Source organism: Rissa tridactyla, chromosome 4 (genome assembly GCF_028500815.1).
Source record: "Rissa tridactyla isolate bRisTri1 chromosome 4, bRisTri1.patW.cur.20221130, whole genome shotgun sequence".
In the NCBI taxonomy this organism is placed as follows: domain Eukaryota; kingdom Metazoa; phylum Chordata; class Aves; order Charadriiformes; family Laridae; genus Rissa; species Rissa tridactyla.
The window spans coordinates 4,037,601-4,063,205 of record NC_071469.1 but is presented as its reverse complement, the minus strand read 5'-3'; the positions used below and the strand labels follow the sequence as shown (position 1 = coordinate 4,063,205).

General features: G+C 42.9%; 1 protein-coding gene across 1 annotated transcript; it reads right to left on the bottom strand.

Moving 5' to 3' along the window:
• Positions 1 to 17,869: 17,869 nt before the first annotated feature.
• FGF3 (fibroblast growth factor 3) lies at positions 17,870 to 23,882 on the bottom strand. The gene is made up of 3 exons (XM_054200370.1): positions 23,624 to 23,882; positions 21,485 to 21,588; positions 17,870 to 18,202 (listed from the first exon to the last, which is right to left on the bottom strand). The coding sequence occupies exons 1-3, from the start codon at positions 23,880 to 23,882 to the stop codon at positions 17,870 to 17,872; spliced, it is 696 nt and encodes a 231-aa protein (XP_054056345.1).
• Positions 23,883 to 25,605: the final 1,723 nt, after the last annotated feature.

The following is a 25,605-nucleotide window of genomic DNA, read 5'->3' as shown; positions in this document are numbered from 1 at the left end:
TGACAGGATCTATTTAGAAATATTGATGAATTGAAAGCGCATCTGGAACTTGATCTTACGTCCTGATTTAACACATACTCAGCCTTCATTCAGGCTAATCACAAAACTGATCTGTCTTTTCACACCAAACTCTTTTAATGTTTAGGGGACTTTTGTCGTTGATCAGAGTTTATCTGAATAACTACTGATAAAGCTGTACCATGATACAGGCAGGGAAAATATTGCTTTTAAAAGAAGACGAGCATTCAGACTTACCTGTTGGGATCAAATTGAAATAACAAGCCTAAATTTCTTCCTTCGGGCGTCTTGGTGATAGCTTTCCGAGAACACTCTCCATCGCTGGCAAAAGGCTCCCAAAACTTACAGGTATTGTGGCCAATCTCCAGACAGAGGCTGAAATGAAGTTACGTCTTCTTGAAACAAACGTCCAGTCGCTTCTTGCCAAATATGTCAGGGTTACTGGTACTACAAGAAAAAGACAGTGAGGAAAACAAATATTGTTTTATTAATTCTCTTACATTTCTGTGTTATCCAAATGCTACAAACATCATTGTGTGAGGCATCACACAAACGTGTAGTGTAGGACTCTGATCTGAATAGCTCGTTAGCTTGGTCAGTGCTGATGTAAAATAGCCATGTTGCAGGTTTATAACATAAAATAGTACTCCTTGTGATACAAGCAAAATCCGTTATAAATAAAAAAAAATCCTGAAGTTGTTTACGCCAATCAAAAAACAGCCATAGTAGTGTTTGTGCCTTAGCATTTTAGTGATCAAATCTGTGTTTTACAAAAAAAAAAAAATAAAAAAAAATCTTTCACTAATAAGGGATGGATATCATGGTTAGTAAAAATATCTCAGGATCATGAGGAAAGTCTGTGACGTTTTATTTCTGCTAGAAATCGGTGTAATGATTAGGGCTTCCAGCTCGGGTTCCAGGGAGACATCTTTCTTCCATTGCATTTTTCTCTGTTCCTTCTGTGCCAACTCTTATAAAACAAGATACCATGGGATTTAATTCTAAAAATCTAATATTACTGCCTTGTGGTGAAGTGAATACTACAGATTCCTTCTTGATAATACTGTCTCATGGGATTCCTGCGTGGTAACAGAATCTCCTGGGATTCCTGCCTGGTAACCATATCTCACTGGACTTTGGTAGTATTTCTCCCATTGGATAACCCCGGCCCCACCAAATAAGCAGTCATAAACCTTGCACTCTCATTATTTTACATGACATTATTTTACTAATGTCAGATCCTGCACTGTTTAAATCAGTGGGGTGTTTTTACCCCCGCTGATTTTCACTAAGTTAGAATCTGGGCTTCAAGAAAAAAAAAAGAGTATTATGGAATATTTTATTTGTTTGACAAGAATAACATTAAGAAATACTTATAAAGTAGCAATAATAGAAATATTTCATGGCTGGTTTATGTACACGCTGTCATTCAGCTCCTGCAGGACACGCACTTAGTCTTTAACCATACGTGGACTAGAAAGCTTTTTGTTGTTCGGAAAGGGAGATGTTGTAACAGTTCCTCTTCGTGCCAGTGAGAGAAATCACAGCTAAATATTTTCAAAAGGAATAAACCAACAGCCATAAATTATCTGTTATTCTGCTTGTTTCGATTATACCCAAAGGGCTCGCTAAAATATCAGGACCCCGCTGCAGCAGATACTGCACCATTACATATCGAAGGAGGTCATCCAGCCTTCCTGTTCGTAGGCGCTCTGCCTACCCAGTTGTTCATAGCAAATCGACGGGGGATAAGTATTCCAAAACCAGAATTTTGTTCTTACAGTCCTGCCCAGCATCTCCAGACAATTTTCCAGCTTTTCCCTTGGAATCAGCAGTTAATCTCCTTGCGGGGTAACTCTGGCAGGAGAGGCTGGCCCCCGCGGGTGCATGTTTCATGGGGCTCAGACCTGTTTCACCAGCCTGTAAGGCTAAGAGTGGGTCAGGAGAGGTCTGCTCTGCTTTGCCCTGTGAGATTTCCAGGCTCAAAAATTTTTGCTTGAGCTTTCTTTTGACTTATTTAGTGTTTCTCGTGGCCTGCTTTTGAGAAGATGGTGGGATCTTTATGGTTGGGGGATCCCCTTGATGGGGGGATTGCTGCTGAGCTGAGAGCCAGCCTTGCGATTTCATAGGGTTGTCATATTGCTGTCATACACCTCTTGGAGAACCCAGTCCTAGCAAGGTAGGTCAAATAAAATGGTGGTGGGCCCTGCGAAGAATTATTTAGTGAGCTTTGTGTCACTAAGCTCTAGATGTACCAACAGACATCAGGGTGGGTATTGACTACCTGGCATTACCTGGGTGGCTTTAGCAGAGCTCTGAGCAGCTGAAGCTCTGGCTCAGTAAGAGAAGGAAAGTTGAAAACCCAGACACTACTTGGGCTTGCGCTACAACGAAGGCACCTGAAGAATACAAATGTAAGAGATGAAAGAAGGTAAGCAGGCAACACACTGTATCTCCTGCCACGCATTCAGACAAAAAAAGAGACACATGCCATTTTTCCTTGTCACAGCTGTCTTTCAGTCCAAATATAACACTCACAACTCCAGATCTTATGGCTGTTCTGAGCCCTTTTCTGAATCCAGACCCTGCTTCAACACCAACTTATCTTTGGTCTTGATCAAGACATTAAACCTCATAGCTCTTGGAGATGTAAATACTGTGACAGCAATCCTACTTTATGTTATTTTTCAGAAGGTCAATAAAGTTTCTGAAGCACTTTCCGAAGGTAAAAAAAAATAACTACGACTGATGCACTTGATACCAGATCTGCCAAGACACCTTTATCCCAAAACTCTTGAATGTCCATGGTGTTTAGCTGCCTGAAGTAACACTGAAATTTGCAGGCAGATAAGCAAGTAGAAGGTATTCAGGAGCTCCAGTGGCTTTGGTCCCGGCTGGCACTTTGGTACCTTCTGCGTCGACGAGAAGGGCTGTATGTTCTGGCTATTGCTATAGTGGGGTGACAAACAGGAATGGTGTCGGGTTAGGGTCTACATCTCTGCTCTGTTGCCTTTTAGGGTACAACTTGCTGCTTGGACAATGAATTGAGAAAACTGCATTGGAGACTTGTGGAAATATCCGCAGGCAGCCTGGACAACGAAAACAGGAAAAACAAAACACTTCTTACCAGGGGGCTTTTGACAGCCTCTTAAGGGGGCATTCATGACTTTCTTGTGAGTCACCGCCCCAAAAATACTGTAAGTGCTATTCGTTCAGCAGGGCTAGCAGTGCAAGCTGGAAACAATCTAGGGAACTCTCATCTTCAGGTCAGTGGGGGCTGGCAGCACGGTCGCTCTCGCCCTGGGAACGAGGGGCGAGACAAGAAAGAGCACGGCTTCGAAATTGCTCTCGTGCATGCTGCGGCTGTGGACTGGCACTGCAGAAAGGGATGGGTTTATTTGCTGCCCAGAAGAAGAGCTGTGGATCCCCTTTGTAGTTCTCGTGAGAACTAGAATGATTTTTTTTTTAGTTTTTTTTTTCTCTGTGCTCAAGGGATGATTATGTCCAGGAAAGGTTTATGTAAAATTGGGGAAAAAAAAAAAAGAAAAGTTGCAGAGCTTGGGGGACAGGCGTGAAAATTCCTCCCATCCCACACTGCTTAGTCTTCTGCTTGGAAGGGTCAGAGAGCAACCTTGGTGTATATCCCATCTATAGCCCCCAGGACCATCGTAGAGCCCGAAGCCCTCTTGCTATAAAAATAGGGGAGAATCCATAAAAGCAGCAGCATCTCATATATAGCACAAATCTTTTCTTACAAGATAGGCAAGAAGCTAAATGCCTTAATTAGAAGTTCACCGAGTTATTTTTTGTATGTTGCAGCTAACGACACAGAACATGGGCTCCTGATTGAATACCAAGGCAGTAAATCAATGGAGGGTCTTTGCTACCGTTCATGAAATGCTCCAGCTGTGCTCCTAAGGATTATAATGTCAACAGAACTCTTGATTTGAATCACAGCCTTGCCTTCACTCAGGGGCCATATATTAGTCTTGAAAAGCAGACAGAGTTTCATCGTTCAAAGACAAAAAAAAAAAAAAAAAAAAGAAGAAAAAAAAATCACTGAGCTGAAAATAAAATGATGATGTAGGGGAGGAACATTGCAAGACAGCCAAAGGAGACGGGTGGCAAATTTCAGCCAAAACCTCTAGAAATGTGAAAGTTAAGATATTTCTCCAAGTTTGTTTAGTATACGTTTCACAAGTCAATTTTGTTTTTTCCTAATACGTTTAGGCAGTGCTTAGCCACCTAATAAAGTGCTCAGCTGCTGTGACTCCTCACAGCTTCACCGACGCCAGTACAGCAATGCCAACCAACTTCAGCCAATGATCTGGTCCTTACTCCGGGTATGATATATATCAGGAAGCCCAGGAAGCAAGACACGGATCGTTTTAGACACAGGTAAATTTGTCTGGAGGACAAATATGTTTCTGAATATCACTTGTGGTTATGCTTCTGCTTTAGAATGTGAACAAATCAATGAAGACTAGACTGTATTCCATCACACTGGATTCCTCAAAGCTGTGTAAAAGGTGTAGTTTTGCCTTAGCAAAACACTTGAAGTTTCCCAGGAATCTTCTGACACTTAGCAGGTGTTCTCTTGCAGTGATTGTAATAAATCTTAACAACCCACATGCAATGAGGCAAAAAAAAGTTGAAGACTCTCCTAATGATGACCTTGAAGTTGTTGACGGGGTCACAGTGGTAGTGTCATACTGCAGTTTGCACATGTTCTTACTTTTTTATTCCTATAGGAATCAGCTGCTGCCAAAGTACACATGATACAAACTAGAATCTTGATTATCCAAAGCTCAGTCATAGTCTCTGTTTCCTATAATACATTTCCATCCCTGGTATTTATTGCTTACATTGAAAAGTATCTCAGTTATTCAAAACCTTGGTTACTCAAATTCAGTAATTGGACCCATTAAATCAATTTGCAATTAACTCAGCTGGCCCAGAAATATTTCCCCTTTCATAACTCTACTGAAGTTATGCAAAAGTTTGCACAAAATTATTCAAAAGGGGAAAAAACCTAGCTTTACTTGGAATGCTTTTGTTGAAAGCAAAAAGGAATAGAATCATAGAATGGTTTGGGTTGGAAGGGACCTTAAAGATCATCTAGTTCCAACCCCCCTGCCCTGGGCAAGGACACCTCCCACTAGATCAGATCTGACAGAGCCCTAATATTCCTGGAATTTTGGACAGCTTTATCCCTTTGCAGGTGTGAAAAAACTGGCCATCCTTCCTCTCTTAAATGTAGAATTCATTGAAAATGCTGCTTTTCACTAGCACCAAGGTTGAACAGTAGCTCAAATACAACAGGCTTGGAGAGTTGAGCCAAGTTCCTGAAATGTAATGCTAATTTCTATGGCACTGGAGCTTGCAAAGTCATGACACCCACTGAGGATGATAGCAGCCTGTTTCCTGGCTTGGCATTTTGCTTCCCCACCATCGCATGTGAAGCCTGTGCAGAGCTGCACCACCTCGTGCTCCTTCTACCACCCGCAGGACTGCACGCGGGGCTCACGCCCACGGCTGCCGTGATGGGCGAGTGATCACTATTAGACTCTCCAGCTGCCTTCATGCACATAAGTCTCTTGCATAATGTGAACCTCTCTTCTCATGGAGTCTCCAAGTCCAAATATACGCGTGGCACCAAAGTTGAACACACGGTTTTACAACCTTTAAACGTATTACTGGTTTGCCATCACAAACAGTCTAGCCAGACAGAAAGTATGAGTTTTTCCAGAAATAAATGAACTTGAAGTATCACATCTGCAAGTAAATAATGTCATTGGTGTGCAAATATACGTTTTGTTGGTTTCGGATAAAGTGCTTTATTCCTGGAAGTGTGTGCAGAATAAAAACCCCCAGGCCTTCACCTGGCAGGGTTCTCCAGGACAGTTTTCTAAACTGATTCTGTTTCTTCTTCCCCCCCTGCTTCTTTTCTTCTTTTTCCTCTATCAGTCTCATGGAGAGAGCAGCACCACAAGGGCAGCCTGAGGTGTAAAAGTATTTTTCTTATCTCTCTTTGATTGCGTTTTAATCAGTCCACATTTCCTTTCTGATTCTGCTTTATCAAGGTTGCACGGAGAAGAGGCACAAAGTGTCCTTCAGTCTTTCCACAGCTTTTTGACCAAAAGCTTCATTATTTTCTTAAAAAAACCCAAACCCCTTCCTTTGTTTAGCCATACATGTTCTTTGCATGGGCCGTAAACTAGATTTGCTCCAAAACTAACCAAGAAAGCAAACTCCTGCCTACCTTTCTAATTCACCTTCAAAACTGGAATCTTGTTCCAATATTCAAACACCAGAATATTCCACACATGGACCTTATAAAGTGTATTATTTTATAAGGGCTTATTTGTTTTATAAGAATCTTACCGTTCCATAAATTTAGAGAGTTTTTCCATCTCATTCATTCGCCATGGGAAATTAATATGAAAGCATAGCTGTGCAGATAAGAATTTTTTTTTTAGATTTAAGTTTTCTGTGGAGTTGGATGGAGCGTTTGGCTTGTGCCATGAGACAGTGCTATCGCAAAAAAACCCATTATTTTTTTAAATTAATTTTTAAAATCAGATAAGCTGTCTTATTTTTTGGTTTTGGTAGAGAAGCTAACATTCGTTAGAAGTTAAAACAAGAAACAATATTAAGCTTACATCAACATAATCTTACCTTGCGTTGAGCTATGGGGCAGGAGTCCCTCCTCATCCTTTAGGAAAAGGTATTAAAAGGTAGGTAGATGGGGTTCCTTCCCCTTAGGAGGTACTCAACCTGCTATTAAACCTGATCAAATTCCAGTTCCTTATTGTCCTGCCCCAAAATATCTCTGCACAGTCACAAACCCAAATAGCTACAAAATGAAACCCAAGCCCTGAGTTCAAGCACTGTTAGCCCTCTTTTCAGCAACTAAAGCCTTATATTTGCCTGCAGATCAGGTTTCAGAAGCAATTAAGTCGCGGGGTTCATTGTAGCCCCTTGGGGAGACACTACAAGTAGAGGTAGCCACGTCTTTTAGGTGGATTAACAAGGAAGGAGTTGATTCTGGCCGGAACGTGGTCAACAGCCGGCTTCTTTGGGCACACACGTAGGGAATTAGTGAACCTGTGTCCCCCTCCAGGCTCCAAGAGAGGTGTGCTGGAGCATCTGGTGCTTTCTGTTGGCTCAGGAGGCTCTTTCTGCAGGGTGGTGGGATTTCTTTGAGACCATTCTGGGGTTGGATCACCGGGCTGCTTGTGTGCTTTCAGGCTTTCTGGGAGGAGGCTGTTCTTACTTTATAGGTATTCTATCTACGTAGAGCAGAGGAGAGAAAAAGTTAAGAAGGGATTGTCTTCTCTGAAAACTTATACAGAAGTATTGAACCAGAAGTAAAAACATGGGCCTACAGGGAGGGAAGTTGCAGTCGAGTAGGTTTTGGTACAAGTTTTTACTAAAGCTGGGGAAATGCTTAGAGAAGTAGACCGCAGAAAGGGATGATATACAAAAGAGAGTGGATTTGGTCTGTGCAATACAGGTATAAGAGGAAACTTAACGTTGCATTGAGTTCTCTAAGAAAAAGCAAATGATATGTAGGTTTACCTTGCCCCATTTAGATTAGGAAATTTAAGGTGTTTAAAAAAAAAAAAAAGAAAACAAGGAAAAACTCCATTCTGACGAGCTTTGTTTTACCATCCTGGTCCCCCTCTGGGAAGATCTTAGAGCATCTCTATTTCCTATAGCTATTTTTGAATGCATTTGCAGTAAAGCACTGGAAATGCAACGTGCTCTTCATTCAGAACTGGGGAAAGAAAGGGTTAATCTGATTCAGAGGGTTTTCTTTCCATCTGCACTACTGAATATGGCTAACAGATCCTCGGAGCAGACAGACTACGGGACACAAATAAACTCAGTTTCTGCTGCTGTAGTTTTAGACCCGTGTTGCCATGAAAAAATGTCTAAGGATTTAAGAATAATTTTCAGTTGGTTTCATGGTCTGAGCAACACATGCCTGTGAGACTCCAACGTCTGCAGTGTAAACCAAGCGTGTACGATCATACTATAACTATGCCGAGTAATGTATGTCACCTATCTTCTAGTGCCACTGTCTCAGAGATTCCCAGCAGAATTCTTTCAGACTAGTTCATTTCTGGCCGCATAAAGTAACATTTGTGTGACTTTTCCTAGTAGGAACATGAAAGGAAGGTGGAGCCTTGATCTGCTGTCAATTTTTTGGGGGAGCCATATTTGATGAAGTATCTAAAGACCCTGAATTCTAGTCGTACGTTATGAATGAGCCCATTTCTCCCTCCAAAATCCTCACAAGGAATTATTTCAATAGGTAAAAATTGATTTAAGACAAATTATCGTCTTTTGTGGCTGGTCATCATAGGTCATCACATATGATGTTTCATCAGACAGTATAATCAAACTTACATGAAGTACTTGCAGAATAGGTTTTTTCCAAATGAAAAAGCCATTCCATTCAGAAACATGTTAGTGTGAGGTCTTGTGATATTTTGATGCTATCAAACCTAGTTTGCTTTGCAACAGGACAAAAATTTGCAAAATCAAGCAGCCGGTGCCAGAGACGTTTCCAAGTCAGTAGAACCGCACATCCCACTGGGGCTGGATCCTTCAAGATCTGCAGGTCCTTCAAGCCCCGCTGCCCCGTGCTTCTTACTTTTGCATTAGCATCAGGATGTCTCTAAATTGTCCTCACAGACAAATCACTGTTCTTCAAATCCAGACATTTCAGACCACAATAAAGATAGTACGGTGTTTAGGATTGTTACTGTAGGAAAGCATAACATTTTCTTTAATATATAAAGTGAAGACCGGGAGCTTGTTTTTGTGGTTAGAAAGGGGATGTACCCTGGATTTCAGAAAGGCTTTTCTTCTGCTATGCAGTGGTGGCATCTAAACTATTGCAGAACTAAAACGGGACAGAGTTCTCTTTAACCTTCTAAATTTGGAGGTGGCCCGAGAATGCTAACAAAGGAGGGCAGTTACCATCAACTGTTCTTTAATTATAGATCTGCTTGTTCACCTTCCCAAATCCTTCAAACCTTCCGAAAGGAAACAGGAGACATTTGAACTTGAGGGCCGCAGCAAACTTCAAAGGCACTATTTAAGATAGCTTAAAAAAAATAATCAATTGATTCAATACATTTTCTCCCTATGCAAAGCATTTTACCACTTAAAATCCGAGACGGAAGAACACAAATCTTCTTTAATAGAAAAGGAAGAAGATACGTGAACTAAAGAAACTGCTAACTTATCCAAGCTATCCAATTTTGTTATATTCTTTAGTTCTCACAGGGGTACAAGTTTCCCAAATTTCCCTGGGGATTTATACATATTCTTGCTCTCTTTCTCTGGCTTGTTAATTCACCCCGCTGAAATAAAGCTTCCCAACACCATGGTTATGGGTGCTGCTCTCACCTGAGGAACAGTACATCCAAAAACCAAGTCACCTTTCGCTTACAAATAAATAACTATTTTATTCAAATGTGCCCCTGACCTGTTTTCTGCACACATGTAGGCTCAGAGTACTCCAAAATCTGTTTTACCTTTCACAATGTTGTAACATCAGGTGGAAAAATTATTCAAGTCCACTGAGAGTAATAGAGTAAGTCCCACCACTTGTGGTGGGAACCAGACCGTGCTGGAGTCAAACCAAGCAATTACAGCTGAAAAGCTGAAATTCACAGTATTGATTGGTTCAAATCACTCCAACAGAGTGAATTCTTTGGTGTATATTCTGCCCAACAGCTTCCCCAAAGATAGTAACAAGCATGAAATTTGGCTTCAGATCGGCGAAAAATATGTCAAATTCAAGTAAAAAATTTTACACCTAGTTACTTACGTGTCTGGTTTTATTCGTGTAATATTTTCACGTCTCTTTTGTATTTTAGAAGCTGGTCACTTCTTTTTGCTGTCACTTTAATGGCCACAAAATGTGTAAAGCAACATTTGCAGCTGCAAATGTTTCCTTCACTGGGTCAGTTTGTCTCTCAGGGTTGTGTTCTTAAACCATTTCCCATTACAGGTGTGTTCTTAGCCTATACACCAGCAAGTGAAGAATGTGAAAAAACACCCCAAAGGAGGAAACCTCCCTCACATTGTTCATTTCTACACCTGCAGCTAAGCTTTTCTGTGGACAAACCAAGAAACTCACTATTTGGAAAAATGGCTATAGCAAGAGATAGGAATCCACAATCAGTTTTTCAAAATGCCGTTACCAGAACAAAGAGAAAATAGAAATTCTTCAGTCCCCGAAGACTTGTACGGCTGTGGTGACATGCCGAGGAGACCAGAAGCAACCCACGGGTGATTGAAGACATCTTACATCCTCTTCTTAAGCTCTAGAAGATGCAGTAATAATATCTGTCAGGATCTGGTTCATCAGCAGATGCTCTTCACAATCTCCTGTTTTTGATGTGTTAGCATCCCTCCCCTCCACCTTACCTCCCCACAGAGACAATGGAGACTGGCGAGACTATCAGTGACCACAGCCATATTCCATGTTGTGACACAGGTGGGTCATGAGTGCTTGCACCCTAGAGTCAGGAAAACAAAGCGAAACATGGAGGTGGACCCCATTTCTCCCCAGACCCTCATGTCAGCGTACAGGGCTGGGGCAAAGCCCAGGCTGCTCGTCCATGCCCCGTGCTTGGGCCACGGTGGCAAAGCTTGAAGCCCAGACTCCAACGTCAGTCTCTTGGCCGTGAAGCCTGAAGGGCTCATTGTCAGCTTTTGTAAATCATATCAGATATAGCTTACATTATCTAAATGCTAAATGACTGATATTTGCAATATCAAAGAACAGTCTAACAAGGTAGATTTGAATTAATGGGAGTTAATGAGTTTCATCCAACCGTATGTTGTTTCACTTGTTTCTTTCTTTGCTGGTGTATTTTCCTGGTAAAAGATAATTCTTTTGTGTTAATTCTAAATGCTATATTTATTACCAATAAAAATAGTTTGCGTTCCAAAAGGAGAAAAAGAAGAGCTGTCAGTAAGGTCCTTCTGCGCACAGATTATTGTTTTGATAAGACAGATCACAGCAGTTCCCATCGAGATATTTTTGGCAGAGTGTCATGCTGATCTCCTTGCAAAGGCTTGGTTCTTAGAAAACAATTCTGCACATAAACAATGCATCAATAGTTCTCCTAACTGAGTCACCCCTTTTACAAGGCCTTCAGCACCTTACTGGTAATTAAAATTGAAACATTTGCATTCCAGGAGTATAAAAATATGTAGAATCTTGTTTGCTTCGGGCTCAGAGATGTAATAGTATTTGCTGTATGTATAAGACGTTCAGTAATTTCACGATGACTAAACTTAGAAAGGTTAGGCTTAATTTGTTTTAATACGTTTTCAGAGAGGTACATTGCAAACAACTCTCTTTTAGTACTCTCCCTGAGTTTTTGAGGCCACAAAAAGTATTCCTTATTTTTAATGCAACTGATTATACGGACATACATACAAATATGAAGAATCTTATACTTTATAACAAATACAAATAAGCACTAAGATTCAAAGTTTTCATTGTCATCATTAACACCTTTATTTACGGAGGTTATCGTTTAGGTCTGAGAGGGAGATTTTGGATGTCAATGCGCAGTGGTGGCAGGGTGCTCAGGGGAAAGGTTTTCACTGTAACTCAGTTTGTTTTGTGACATCTCGTATTGCCCTACCTGGCTGCAATTTTAAATATATTTCCTTGTCTGTTTCTCTGAGCTCGTATTTACTGGTGAGGCTGTGAATCAAATAGGATGATGAATATCAGCGTATTATAACAGTTTTGCTGTCTAGATTGTCTTCAGCCTGAAGAAGAGAGTCCATCTAGAACTGTTCTAGATGAACTGTTCTGGAACTAGTCCCATCTAGAACAGTTCTAGATGATACAAAACCTTCTGAAAGCTGGGGGAATAACCACATCCTCGATTCAGACAATTATAAGAAAGAGTTAAGCCTTTTTGATTGAACAGTTACAACTAATACCAGCCCCGTTCCAAAACCAGGTCCATGCAACCACCCAAGGCAAAGGCACGTGTGGTCAAAAGGATTTCTTCGCCTATTGTTTTGCAGAGGGTTGTACATCTGCAAAGAAAGGCAGAGAAGAAAAAGGAAACATCAGGAAGTAAAGCAGGAAATCCAGGAGCTCACAAAAGGACTTGAAACAGAGAAGGTTTGGGGCTAGGTACTGCTATTAAAAAGTATGGACAAAAAAATGCCCTCTAGCATCATTTCATGCTTGTGGTGATTAAGGAAAACAGATTTAATATGTTATTTGTAATTAAATAAGATTACCTTAAGAAATGTCACCAGTCTCTCTTCTAACTGCTGAGGGTACGAGCATGAAGCAATTTCCAAGTACAAACGGGGTGCACTGCTGTTCTCGCTGAAGCAAATGGGTAGCGGTAGCAGGGCTTGTAGAAACGAGTATCAGACCTGTAGCAAGTGGTGAAACAAAGTCAGAAATATCACAAAATCACTAAAATATAACCTCAGGCTGGCAGAGTAATGACCCTCAAAGAGAGGGAAAACCCATGCTCAGAAAGTGGAGAAAAATCTGTGACTAAATTGGGGGAAAAAAAATCACGTTTTGTACCTTAGTTATTCAACATGGGTTAACTATTTGTTTTTCATGCACAAGTCTTGCTTGTTATGAACAGATAACCACAAAATTATTAACACAGTCACCAAAGATCAGAACATTTTACATGAAGTTTTGAACGGCTTGGAAATAAGAGCTATGATGGGCTAAAGCAAGGATTAAAGGAATTAGAAAAAACTGCTTCAGACCTAAACCAAGAAGTCATGGATCAGGCCGCACGTCTTCTGAATGGAAGCAAGTGAATGAAAACTGACGAAACCTCTTGATACACTCTTCTCTGCCTTATGCCCATGAAAGAAAAGGACATCCAAATCCAGTTCCAGTTACATATGAGTGACTGGGAAAGTAACACAATATTTGTGTAATTTGTACAATTTCTACAGAAGAAGATTTATTTTAAAAAAAGTGCAAAAGTAGAAGGAAACGGTTCTATACAGTGCTGGCAATGGCACCAACAGAAAGACTTTTATGACGGGGAGGAGGTGAAGGAGATGAAGAGAATGTACCTTGTGGAGTTCAGGAAAGAGCTGGTGCAGGACAGAAAGCTGAAAAGGTGGCTTTTAGAAGTACACGCACCAGCTGCTCAATTTCTGTTTGTATCTGGCAATTGAAGGACTATACTGAATGTACGATAAGTGATTTTAAGGGAAAGAAGAGATGGTCAGTACACCAGACAATTAAAATGGGCTAGAGAATAACTGATGCGAAACTGAGCAGCATGCTTGGTTTCAGATGAAGTTTGTGAATGGAGAGAAACGCGAGAGGCTGGGCTAGGGAACTGGACTCTGAAATGCGCAGAGTGAGTCTGAATTTCCAAAGGTGAGGGAGAACTCATAATCGGTTTGAATTCAGTACAACTAATAACTGAATTACTGAATCACAGAAAGGCTGAGGTTGGACAGGACCTCTGCAGGGCATCTGGTCCAAGCCCTCTCCTCAAGCAGGGCCACCTAGAGCAGGTTGCCTGGGAATAGGCAATTAATATGTGGTGACCGTGGTCTCCCGGCTCCAGGATGAGAACAGCAACAGTTTTGTTCTCTGGTAACTGACTTGCCACCCAGGATGGAGATGGTTGAAGTCATGGTCTCAAGATCCGGTTTCTGCCCCAAAAGGAAATAGTTTCTGGGTATGAATGGATGGATCTCACACAGGGTGCCTCTACACCAGCATTTGGCTTAAATCAGGAGCATGCTTTTGAGAACAGTCTCCTGCTAGTTGGAATTATGGCAACATTTGCTGAGTGCATGAAGTGGATTACTTCTTGCTGACGCTCAACCCAAAGACCCTCTCAGAGTGCTCCACCTGCCAAAGGGCTTCCAGTCCATAAGGCCAGACTGGATGTCATCCAGAGGAACCCTCCCACCCACTCCCAAAATGTGCATGCTGTGGACACCGGGTACTTGGCACCAAAGGTTTTGCTCTGCAGATCTGTTGCCGTGGGTCTGCACTATGTGGTAACACCAATGTAACCACCAAATGCTGATGGTGGCCCTGAAATGGACTCTGAACCAAAACAATTGAAAATTGACCTGGTATAGAACCAAAAGGCTGCACCAAACGAGCTCTTTACCAGGTCTGGCTTCCCTGAATGACCCTTTCTATGATCTCTATTTTGTGTTGAATTTAAGGATGCCAGTGAACTTCTGGAGTATGTGAAATTTGCAGAAACTCTACAATACGAAATGGGTAAAGATTACATCTTCATCAAAAAAAAAAAAAAAAAAGGCAAAAAGTCTGATAATAGCCTGTACAATGGAAGGGAATAAAGTCACTCAAGAAACTTTCAAAAGAGGAGACACGTCTTGTCTTTATAATCCTAAAGAGAAAGTAACAGTAACTCAAATCTACCGCCTGTTGTACGGTATCCTTTACGTTCTCGTCCAAATAAATAAAATGGGATAGAGGATACAACTGGGATAATTATCATGAATAGGATTTCAGCCTGTCAGTATCTGGGAACGGTGGAATTCAAGGTTGCTAAAAGAATATTAAGTAATGAATGTCTGTAATGAAAAGTATTTCAACAGGAACATTAATATTTCTTAAAAGATAAAAAAAAAGACAAATCCCAAAGCCATCTCCTTTGAATGCTGCAATGAGACTGAGCAAAGAAAAATTCTAAGAATGCCAGTAAAATTGTTTTAGGTTGATGTGAAAATCATCACTTACCTACAGTAGTTAAAATGCCATTGCGTCCAATCAGTTAATTTTTTTTTTCTCTTGTCTCCCCCCTCCTTTTTTTTTCAGTGTCAGTATTTTAGACTTTGTTGGGATGAAAACTGAAATAAGGATACAGTTCATGTGTTAAGCTAAACTTCATTGCCATTTCCTATGGGAAGGTGGTTAAAACAATACTCCTACAAGCAGCATGCAATACAGCTCAAAACAGACGGGAGTAAGAAGGTGTTTTGTCATTAATGATATTCCTATATCACCTATAGCAATTACCTTCTATTGCATTATGGCAGGCAGTTTGGCCGTCTGGAAAAAAGTAGAAGGAGAAAAGAATGAGAGGAAAATTTGATAAAAACAGAGACAGAACACAAGCACTTGCCCTGGAGAAAAGCTAAGAGTAAAGACTAAATGTTTGATAGGAAACGGACTTGGAGCTGGCGTGAAGATGCCATCTTTGTGTCATGAGAAACTGGAGTTTCTTTAGACAATCAGGATTGTAACAAAAATACCTGATGTCATTAGTCATTAGCTTTCCAACAACAATATTTAGGGGAGAGAAAGCTGAGAATGGATCTTGTTTTTCTTACAAGTTGAGGTGAAGTAGATCTGAAAGCTGCCGAAATAAATATGGCCCAGAAATTAGACATGGGGAAACCCAGCTCTTAATCTTCAGCTGTAGGTAATCTTTCCCTGCCAGTTGGGCTTACTGACACTTTCCTTCCCTTGCATTTTGTTCTTGAAGCTTGAGAGCTGTGAGGACTCCTTACACTCCTCTCTTTCCTGCCCAGTCAAATTGTTCGGCCCCCACCAGTAGCCTGAAGGGAAATGCAGATCTGAGCTAGGGTAGCTGGCGTAGCCAACAGTGTGTCCCCAAAACAGCCCTCATGCCCAGGATGCAAAACTTCATTTTCTTCACTGATACAACCAACTTTCGAAAGACACCTGGAATTCTGCAGTTGTTTGGACCTTGTGTGTTTTGCAGGAGAGTAAACAAAAGAGAAAATCTGAATTCTTCTGTTTCTTTTTCAGTCTCTACGTTTCTTCTTTGCACAGCTTTTTCAGTGGCTCCTGACACGATACTGCCTGATTACTTCTGTGAAGAAACCATCACTATTTTCAGTTATTGTGTAAAAGCAAGAAAATTTGGGAATGTGGTTCATGTAGTTCATGTAGTTCATGTGGTTCTGTACCCTTTTTTAAACCTAGGTCTAATCTGTGTGCACCACATTGCATTATTTAATGTACATCATGTAAGTGTCTTTTTACAATATTTCAGTATAAAGGAAAGCAGAGATCAAAGAATTTTGACCTTCTTATTCAAACACAGTTTTCCTTCTTTGTTAGAATATAACAGAAAAGATACAAAGGTGGAAGGAATGGAGCACACTTTTTGGTATAAAGACACCTTCCTTTTTTTTACCTTTATAGGGATGTAAGCAGTGCTAAACCTATAACTACTAGGCTTAATAAACTCATTCTACGGCCTCATTTTACTTCTCTCTCTTAGAGAATTCACCCCTTAGTGATGGAAGATTTTCACTAGCTAGTTTTAAATGATCATGCTGTTAATTAGTAGGTAGGCCACAAGAAGACCTTTGTGTTAATATGACCAGGAATGGGATTTGCACCTGTCTATTTCTATATAATGTCATATTTAACGTACAGATCTTTTGTTAAATTCAGATTGAATGTTTATTTCAGTGCGGTCTCTCTTTCCTCAAGCTGTGCTGTATCAGGGATTAATTCTAGGAAGTAAACAGCACAAGGCCAAATCTCATTGAAATGACCATTATTTGTGCTTGTCAAGCACATCTAAATCTTTGTGCTGCTCTACAACTCCTGGATGTCAAGAGAGATTTTTGAAACTTAACCCCTTGCTCAAAATTAAACTTGTGATGTGGACTTCCCTCAACTTTGTAAAAGTTAACTTCCAGGATCAGAGTAGGAAAATTTATAGAAATATATTTTTATATGGATTGAACCAAAACTCAAGTTCGTTAATCACCGTCTGGATTTGCAGCTTTCAGTTTAGGACTACCTTGTGAAAATAACAAGCATTTGAAAAGAAAGGAAAATCATAACACGGTAGACACCTTAAGTTAGCAAGTCACTACAGTTTTTGTATGCCCAATGTGACTGTTATTTTCCCCCCTAAACAGTAAAAACATATTTAACCTAGAACAAGGTCTTCCTGTAGAAAACTTAGGTATGCAAAAGCACCTGATAAAGGTTCTCATCCCCAACGCTGAATTTCCTATATTGCAAGTTCAGTCCACACCATAAACTGAGATTTCACATCATATTTGTGTCCTATTTTAGGAGCGGATTCATCAATTGGTAAACAGGTAGATATTGCTAAAGCTTGGTGAATGCAAATGCCACTTTACCAACATTCATTTATTTGAATGACAAGGTCAGGTGTCTTGGGTTTTTAATTAAAGAAATTCAAGAATAATCTAGTAATGTGTAAGTCTTGAAATGTTTGAAGTAGCTTACAATTTTGCTTTTCTTGGACAGTCTTGGAAAAAGAATAGTTGATACTGGCTGATCATAAAATAAATATAAATATATGTAAGTTAAAAAATAAACCAGTTTTCTAACTCCTGTATTCCATAAAAATAGGAATGTAGCTTTTTATGAGGAACTGCCAAAAGAGCCATGAAGGTGCGATACCTTCTCTGTGGACACAAAATTGGTAAGTGTAAAATATTCATATGCCCTGGGAGGACAGGGTCACTGAGATAATACCCTATGGCAAGTTAGAATGAAAATACTAGTAATGAATTTTTTTCTTTTTTTTTAGAAAAGAAAATGTGAAAGTCATTGACAAAATTATTACATCCAACTAATTTACATTTGAATGTGCCTTAGTTTATCTCACATCTCTTTTACCACCGATAATAATTCTACAATAGCTAAAAGTAAGTGATGTGACTTTCAATTATATTATACAGTGTATAAAAAATGTCCATGTTAATGCCTGTCATACAACCACAGCTGTTAGTTTTTTTACTAGTATTTTGAAGACTCTCAGTCACTTCCATCCCCCCACACAAGCTCCCCCCATCCCCATCAGCGTCCTCTCCTTCTTCGCTGGTTCTTGCTCAGGGGCTTCAGAAGACTCTCTCGATATTTCACGTTTGTGTGGAACAGTCGGACCATTTCATGGTCTTTGTTATCCAAAACTCTGGGCAGAAAGAGAGACGATTTCTGTGTCCTGCGAGTTTTAAAGCCCCTTCTGGGTCGTCCTTTCCCATTGATTGAGACATACCAGAGTCTCTCCGCACTGGCTTTGCGCTTGGTCCCGGCTCTGTTAGGTACAGTCCGGTAGAGACGGGATGCGTAGGTGTTGTAACCCAATTCGTGGATCCTCTCCACAAACTCACACTCTGCATTATAATTTTCCTGTAAAGCAAACATAACAAAATTTAAGAAAGACCATATGGGCAATAGCTCTCTTCTACCTCAATAAGATTGGACTGAAGTCTTAAGCAAGACTCTACTCATTTTTATGATAAGGGCAGCAACACATGTGGCAAGAAGAACTCAGACTGGTGCTACAAAAGATGAGAAGAAGAGAAGTGCTGAGCCTGAACTGCTGTGCAACAAGGTGCTGTCAGCAGTGTGAGCATACTCCGTGGGTCAGAGACAGAAAGAGGCCAAAAACCAATTTGCAAACAAAAAGTGATATGTGAATAGGAATGAATAGCTTGGCTGATTCTTCAGCTCTAAATTTATTATTTTGTGCTTACAGATCTAAATATGACAGGTGATTTAATTGCTGCCTATCAACCTTTGATATCTATTAAAAAGGTAAAATACTATGGTTTAATGTAAAATGTGGCTCTTTAATTGGTATATTATTAGTTAGATACACCTGCCTCCAGTTTGTTACAGCTATTTGAGCAGTAAACAGCACCTTGATGAAGTGTCTTTCTTTGCTTCAGCACAACAAAATCCAAGTCCACCCTGCCCACCGGCGTGCTCCCCCACAATGCTAGGCTGGTCCTTTATCACAAACTGTAGGGGAGAATACACACCCATCCTGGGTGCTCACATTTTACATGATCTGCCTAAATTTGCTCCTTTTCATCTGGTCCTCAACTGAAAGAAACCAGTGTGCAAAAGCCTGGCAAGAGTAACTCCCTCCTCCTCCCTGGGAGCAGGAGAAAAAGTGCAAACGAAGGACCTCCCACACTGTACATCTTTTCTTGATTACAAAATCATCTTTGCTGTACCTGTGTGATTAAACCTCCAGTACCTAACATGCGTAGAGCACAGAGGCAGAGGGGAACTGCTACCATGGTCTTTACAGAGGATTTTTATTTAGTGTTGCCTCTGTGGAAGACATGGAAAGGGCACGGGTAGCCAGGCTGGGGCCAGAAAAGCTATAGGCTCCATTAACAACATGTCTTTAATGCTGTTCGCTCACCAGAAATGCTGATAGGCATTTAACAAGATTTTAAAAGACTCCACATGTCTCAGCTTCACAGCTGTAAAACGGAAGTGCCCTTCCTTGCAAGGACAAGGTTTTCATATGCTGTGGTGCTGGAGCCCACGCAACTACCATATGTAGGTAGATTTGTCCCGCTGCCTGCCTCAGTTCTGGCTGTAGAGAGATTGTCTCAGAGGATAAACCTAGAGGATTATCACAATCTGCCAAGGACACAAAGGAACTCTGCAGACTCAACAAACTCATTTTATCGACATGGGAAAATTAGTAGTACAAGGAATAATGGAGTTATTCCAACCCTGTTTCATAAAATGCTCCCTGCATAATTATCCCCAAAGAAGCCAGTCTTATTTGAAATAGGGGCCTTGCACAGATTCCTGGCACAGTAACTTCAATAAAGTTGTTGGTCAGTTTTTTCTAGGCAAGCGAAGCCAGGAAGTTGCTCCTGAGCTGAGCCCTCAGCCTTTGCTGCTTCTGTGAAAAAAGCTGGCATGGAATAGCTTTTCCTGGATTGTCCCTCCAGCTCTGAAACACGAGTCTGAAACAGTCTCTTCCAAACTTGAGCTGGAACAGCAAAATTTATATTTTCTAGTTATATAGAAATCTTTCATGGCTGATGTTCCTTGGCACGTGACAGTTGAACACGCTTCAGGATGGCGTGATGCTTCTCATAGTAGAAAGGGAAGTCCAGGAGAAAATCACTCCGTGGGCTATCCTGCTCTAGGCTTTTCTCCACTCTAGGGGAGGAGGATTTTGTTCAGAATTTGTTTAGTCTTATTTTAATTCAGTTTAATTAATCTGGAGGAAGGGCATACCTATTTTGAACAAGAAAGAGAGAAAGATATGAAAGAACTTGAAAATTCATCCTTCCCATTAATTTCTTTGGGGCAAACGCTGTCTCTGAGCTGATGGAGTAGCTCCATTGAAAGAGAAGCCCATTTTAATCAGAATATTAACTGGAAGCATAGAAGTGGCCAGTCTTAACTCTGGCATAGCAGAGCTAGTATGTCTTCATTCCACTTCAGCTGCGTTTTCCTTTGACAAAATTGTTTGCGATCTGCTTCTCTGCACCAGCAAAGAACCATCATCCTTACACACAGGCCCTTTAATCAGTGTGCATCACACGAGACAGAACCTGGGTCGTAAACACTATCAGAACATTCTTGAAAAGGTGGAGTAAAATACATTAAACCAGGGAGACAACGGAGTTGATTGTGTTACCTCGGTTACATTCACATGGAAAAAGCTCACATTGCTGGAGGATATACCATGCCGTTCAAATCAACAGAATTACATATAATGACTAGTTGGAGGAAGCAAATTTCACATAGCCATATTTTACTCTCTTCAAATCTGTTTCCATACCACAGGATTCCTGAAGAAACTGCACAGTTTGGCTGTTACACAGTAAGAGATCACAAGATTGCTAGGGGTGTAATCAAAGACAATGGAAGAAATTCAAGTACGTGGATAAATTGTATAGTATACACACTGATAAATAAGCCTTAGTATGTCCCTGAATGTGAAGAAGTCTAAGCTAAAGTATTTTATTCACTGAGGGAAAATATTGGCTGGGCTGAAAAGGCAAGGCTCCCACTAATGTCAGTAGAGCACAGATCTAACTTCAAAGATCAGGAAAAAATGATTCAAAGAATAGAATAAGGTTTATTTTCACCTTTATACTTTTGCACCTTCTTGTACTTCCTTTCCTTGCAATAGCCCTACCTTTTAGTACCTGTAAATTCTTTCACTGACCAACCAAATGCTCTGTGCAAAGAAACTCCCATCAGTGGCCTGCTTTCCTGTAACAGAGATGCTCAATTACTTCTGAATATTCTTTATCTGACATGTATATCCCCTGCCAGTGTCCAAGATCCCCACCAAATATAAATATGGATAATTTTGACTAGAGATGGACGTTCTGCTCTGCAAAGGCTGGCTTCTGAGGTCTTTATCAGTGTACCAAATTGCCCAGGACTTTGGCCATGTGAAATACCTTTGCCAAATACATTCTTCTGCCTTTGGCTGTACAGGCAATAAGAAAGCAAGAACACAGCTTCTTTCCACTTTTAAAAATATACTGATGGGTTGCCTGTAACAATTCCAGACAGAAATCTGTTATAACATTACTCTGTTCTCTATAAATGTTTATTTATAAGAAATCAGTGCTCCTCACTGGACCTGTTCTCCTGTTAGGAAATGACAGGCATATGTCAGTCTTAAGTGAAACTTACTGATGCATAAAGTCTGCCCCTTTTGTTCATGGCCAGGTATCTGCCAGAGAACAAGCCCTTGATGGCAACGATTCCAACATCAACAGCAGTTATTTCAAGAATACCTAGAAACAGAAACAATTATGAGTTATGTTGTTACCCCCCATCATCCCATCATGTGCAATTTTTTGAGATACATTTGAATGACTGCTTACCTGCAGAGTATGATTTCACAGCTATCACTAGCTCACACCAAAATCACAGTACAATCATGCGAATGAAACAAGACTATTATTTGAAACAGCACAAAACAATGAACAACAACGATGTGGGATTGTTTGAGACAAGCTTGACAATAAATCCCTAGACGTCTGATTGAGATTGAACTCTTTCAAAAATGAAAAAGATCTGACAGTGAACTAGTGGCTCACTTAATCCTATATGTATATAAAAAAGTTTAAATCCTGTTTAATGCTTAGGAACACAAGAGCTCTTGACTTATTGAAACCAGTCACAAAGCTGTCCATTTCAGGACAAAGCCCTTGCTGAGGTCTCCAGAGGGTAAAACAGGGTGAGTTGGCTGCATTTTAGAGCCATGTATACAATCATGAAAGGAACTTGTCATTTAGGAGGTCAATGTAGCCCTCCAGACAACGACAATATGACTGTCTGAGCCAAATTAAAAGGGAGGAGATTTTCAGGCCGTCGAAGATGGGGTCTCAAACACAAGAAGAGTGTCACAGGCAAGGCTGGTGCAATACTTGCCAAAATGTTTACGTCCAGCTGAAAGTGCCATGATGCTGATGGAGGCACAAATGGTTCGGGAGATGTTGTGTTGTATGTGCAGGGCTCTCTAGCTGGCTCGCTCAAACTCTGCTCTCAGCTGTCCAGCTGTGGCCTGATGGCTTGGTACTTTCTATAAGTGTTTGGAGGTGAGAGGTGACCCTTGCACCCAAACCCATTGCTGCCTTTCGGCAACGATGAAGCTGAGCCAGGGGCCTGTCCCCTTTGCAGGGCTGGATTGCCGGCCTGGGGGAGTGGGGGTGGTTTTGGTACAGCTGTTTTGAATCAGGCACCGGTTCGCTGCTAAAGGATGCCTCCTCCAGGCTTTGATAGCGAGGGGGTTTTCCTCTAGGAAATAGTGGTTTTCCTTTATGGACTTCAGACAGATCCCTGAGGTCTCCCTATCTCTGTGTGCCATCACCAGCCGGGATTTATGCTTCCTGGGGTGGCGGGGCCGGGGCGGAGGCCGGGCTGTGCCCGCGGCCAGGGCCGGTCTGGGTGCGGGGGCGCCCGGGGCTCCCCCCGGGGCGGCAGCGACGGCGCTGAGCCCCGCTCTCCCCCCTTCTGCCGCCCGCGCACAAACCCCCTCGTTCCCGACATATCCCGTTTCATCTTAATTACTGCCGATCCCCGGCACATGTCAAAGGGGACAGATGTGATTTAGCCCGTGGAAGCTCAAGTCCCCTGCGGGAGACAAGCTGGGGCGGGACGAGGGAGGCGAGGGCAGCCTGCGGCTCGTCGAGGAGGGCACCGGGACTCGGGCCCGGGGAGGTGTGAGGCCATCCGTTGCCCAGCGGGCCGGGCCGGGGCAGGACTGGCGCGGGCAGCCCCCGGAGGAGCGAGGGCAAGCGACAGGTCGGGCGGGGTGCGCAGGGAAGGAGCACCTTCCCGCTCTCCGTCGGGGGGAGCTTGGAAAGGAGCTGGGGTCTGGGGGTCTCGCTCTGCCCCGCGAGGACCGAGCACCTCCGCCGCCGGCCGGGTCAGCTCGGGGGTCCCCCGCCGGGGGCCCCCGGGGATGGAGCGGGAGCCAGAGGGTGCGAGGGCGCGGAAAGGGAGCTGCAGGGTCCGGCGGAGCCAGCGCGGCGGCTTCCGAAACACCGAGGCGAGGTCCCGTCGAGCCCGACGAAGGGAAGGGGCGAAAGCCCCGGCAGCTGGGGGTGCCCCCGGTTCTTCCCGAGGAGCCCCAGCCGCCGGGCAGCGGCGGGCAGGAGGAGAGGCGGGAGCGGCTTCGCCGCCGCCCCGTCCGGCGCCGTCCCAGCACCCCCAGTCGCCTGCCCGGTGATGCTGGAGCAGGACGCCATTGGTCCGGGGGAGAGACCCCCTCCCCACGCCCCGGCCCGGGGGAAGCGGGATGGGAAAGGTGTGCCCGGTACTCACTGAAGACGCTGTTTTTCTCCAGGGTGCCGTTGATCTTGCCGTTGGGGTGGATCTGGAGATGGTACTTGGTGGCACAGTAGAGTTTCCTGCGCCTGGGCGCTCCCCCGAGGTGCTCGTAGACGCCGCCGCGGCCCCCCGCATCCCGCCGCGGCCGGGGGTCGCTCGGGGAGGCTCCGGCGGCCTCGGCCACCCCCGCGGCCCGCCCTGGGGACCACGGCTCCTGCAACAAACTCAGGAACAAGATCCAAATTATAACCATTGTGGCATGATGGCCGCAGCGCTTAGTTTGCGGGGGAGATGGAGGCTTGGAGCGAATGACACCAGGGGTCCCATTAAAGCCGTCTTGCTAGCAGCACTCCAAAGTTGCAGAGCACACACTGCTTCGAGCCGTGAAGCATCGGCAAGTTTTTATCAGCCTCGATCTGTCCCTTTTATCTGTCTCAGATTTACTTAAATCAATAGACATCGGCAAAGGCCACCGAAGAGTCCCAGCTGTTTGGATTAGATGGAGCTGCCGTGATCAGCCTTCTCCTTGGGTTTCCAGCTAGACAGACGGCAAGCATGAGAGGCAGGAGGAGAAAGAGAGAGAGGGAGAGAGAGACACCCACTGAATTTCGGCAAGAGGCTGTGGGGAAAACAGTTGATCGACGGAGCATAGAAATAAAAGCAGCTTCCTGCAACAATAGCCTGATCTGCGACCAATTGATACAAAGCAGAGGAGGCAAAAGGTATCAGTCTCGTGTGAACTCCCAGAGTGCAGCGTGGATAAAATTACACAGCATCTCTCCCCGACACACCGCACACCCCCGCACGGGGAGGCGGCGGGGGGAGCTGCGGCCGCCGCCCTCCCCGCTGCCGCCCGCCGGCCCCGCGGAGAGGCGCGGTGTAGCCGCGGACCCTCCGCTGGGCACCGCCACCCCCTGCTCAGCCCGGGGCCCGCCCGCCGCAGCCGGGGAGGGGAGGGAGGGAGCGGGGGCGAGGGGGGGGGGCGCGGGAGGGGTGTGATGCTCGAAGCGAACATCTTCGGGAGGTGGTTTTTGAAAATGCGCATGTTAAACGCAGAAGCGTAAGAAAAGGGGGTGCGGGTCCTGGCTTCTCGGAAGGGGACAAGCACGTTTTAATGGCTTTCACTCAGGGGTCAGGGTTTCTTCAGCGTGCCCCCCCCCATGTCCCTCTTGTCGAAAGCAAACAGTTATTACTAAATCAATGAGTTCACGGTTACAAATAATACGCATTATTTAGGTAGGTCTTTCGAGATTTAGTAATTTCTAAATTAACTTAGACAAAGTAGGGCCCAGCGAGTGTTATTCCATACGTCCCTGAATGCATTTGCAAGAAGTTGGAGCTAATCCTTTTTCTCCTCCTCTCTGGTGCCTGGTAAGTCTCCAGCAGATCTGCACTCGCTACCATGTAGCTTCACACCACTGCCTACGCTTTCAAAATATGATGGAGCTACCTATAAATAATATAAAAGAAGGCAAAAGGTTCAACAACTCAGTGAATTACGCTGTCCCTGTGTGCTACTCAAAGGCAGCTCGTTAATTAGATTTGCATCTGAAACAGGCAGTAGGAGTTTTGGGGAAGTGTTTGAGAGATAATTAGTATTAATGTGCTCGAAGGGCACACAAATACACCTTTGAAGTGAGTCACGTCAGAATTCAAACGTTTGACCTTGATCAATATAAGTTTTTTCCAGAATCGGTGAGCAAGAAGAGGTCTATAAAATATTTTTAAAGACATTCCTATGTAGAGCAAGAGGATTTTCTTACACGCTAAAAAGATCTTAGGGAAAAAAAAAAAAAAAGAGGAAGGAAGCTTTTACTAGTGGGAAAATAAGGGAAGGGATACGACCTTTTCCTAAAAGGAGGGCGAAACGATCTCGAAAACTACTCCCTATTTTAAGCTGTGCTTAATATTTAGTAGTTCTCCAAGGCTAAAAGGCTTTTCATTATATAGTCGTCTGGAATAAAAGGAAACACATA

What these genes read in the sequence shown, in the direction of transcription:
- FGF3 (XM_054200370.1), bottom strand. Translation starts at nt 23,882, where the DNA reads ATGGTTATAATTTGGATCTTGTTCCTGAGTTTGTTGCAGGAGCCGTGG. An exon ending in GGAGAAAAACAGCGTCTTCA is followed by an intron (nt 21,589 to 23,623) that starts GTGAGTACCGGG and finishes TTCTGTTTCTAG; the next exon opens with GTATTCTTGAAATAACTGCT. An exon ending in GGGGCAGACTTTATGCATCA is followed by an intron (nt 18,203 to 21,484) that starts GTAAGTTTCACT and finishes TTTGCTTTACAG; the next exon opens with GAAAATTATAATGCAGAGTG.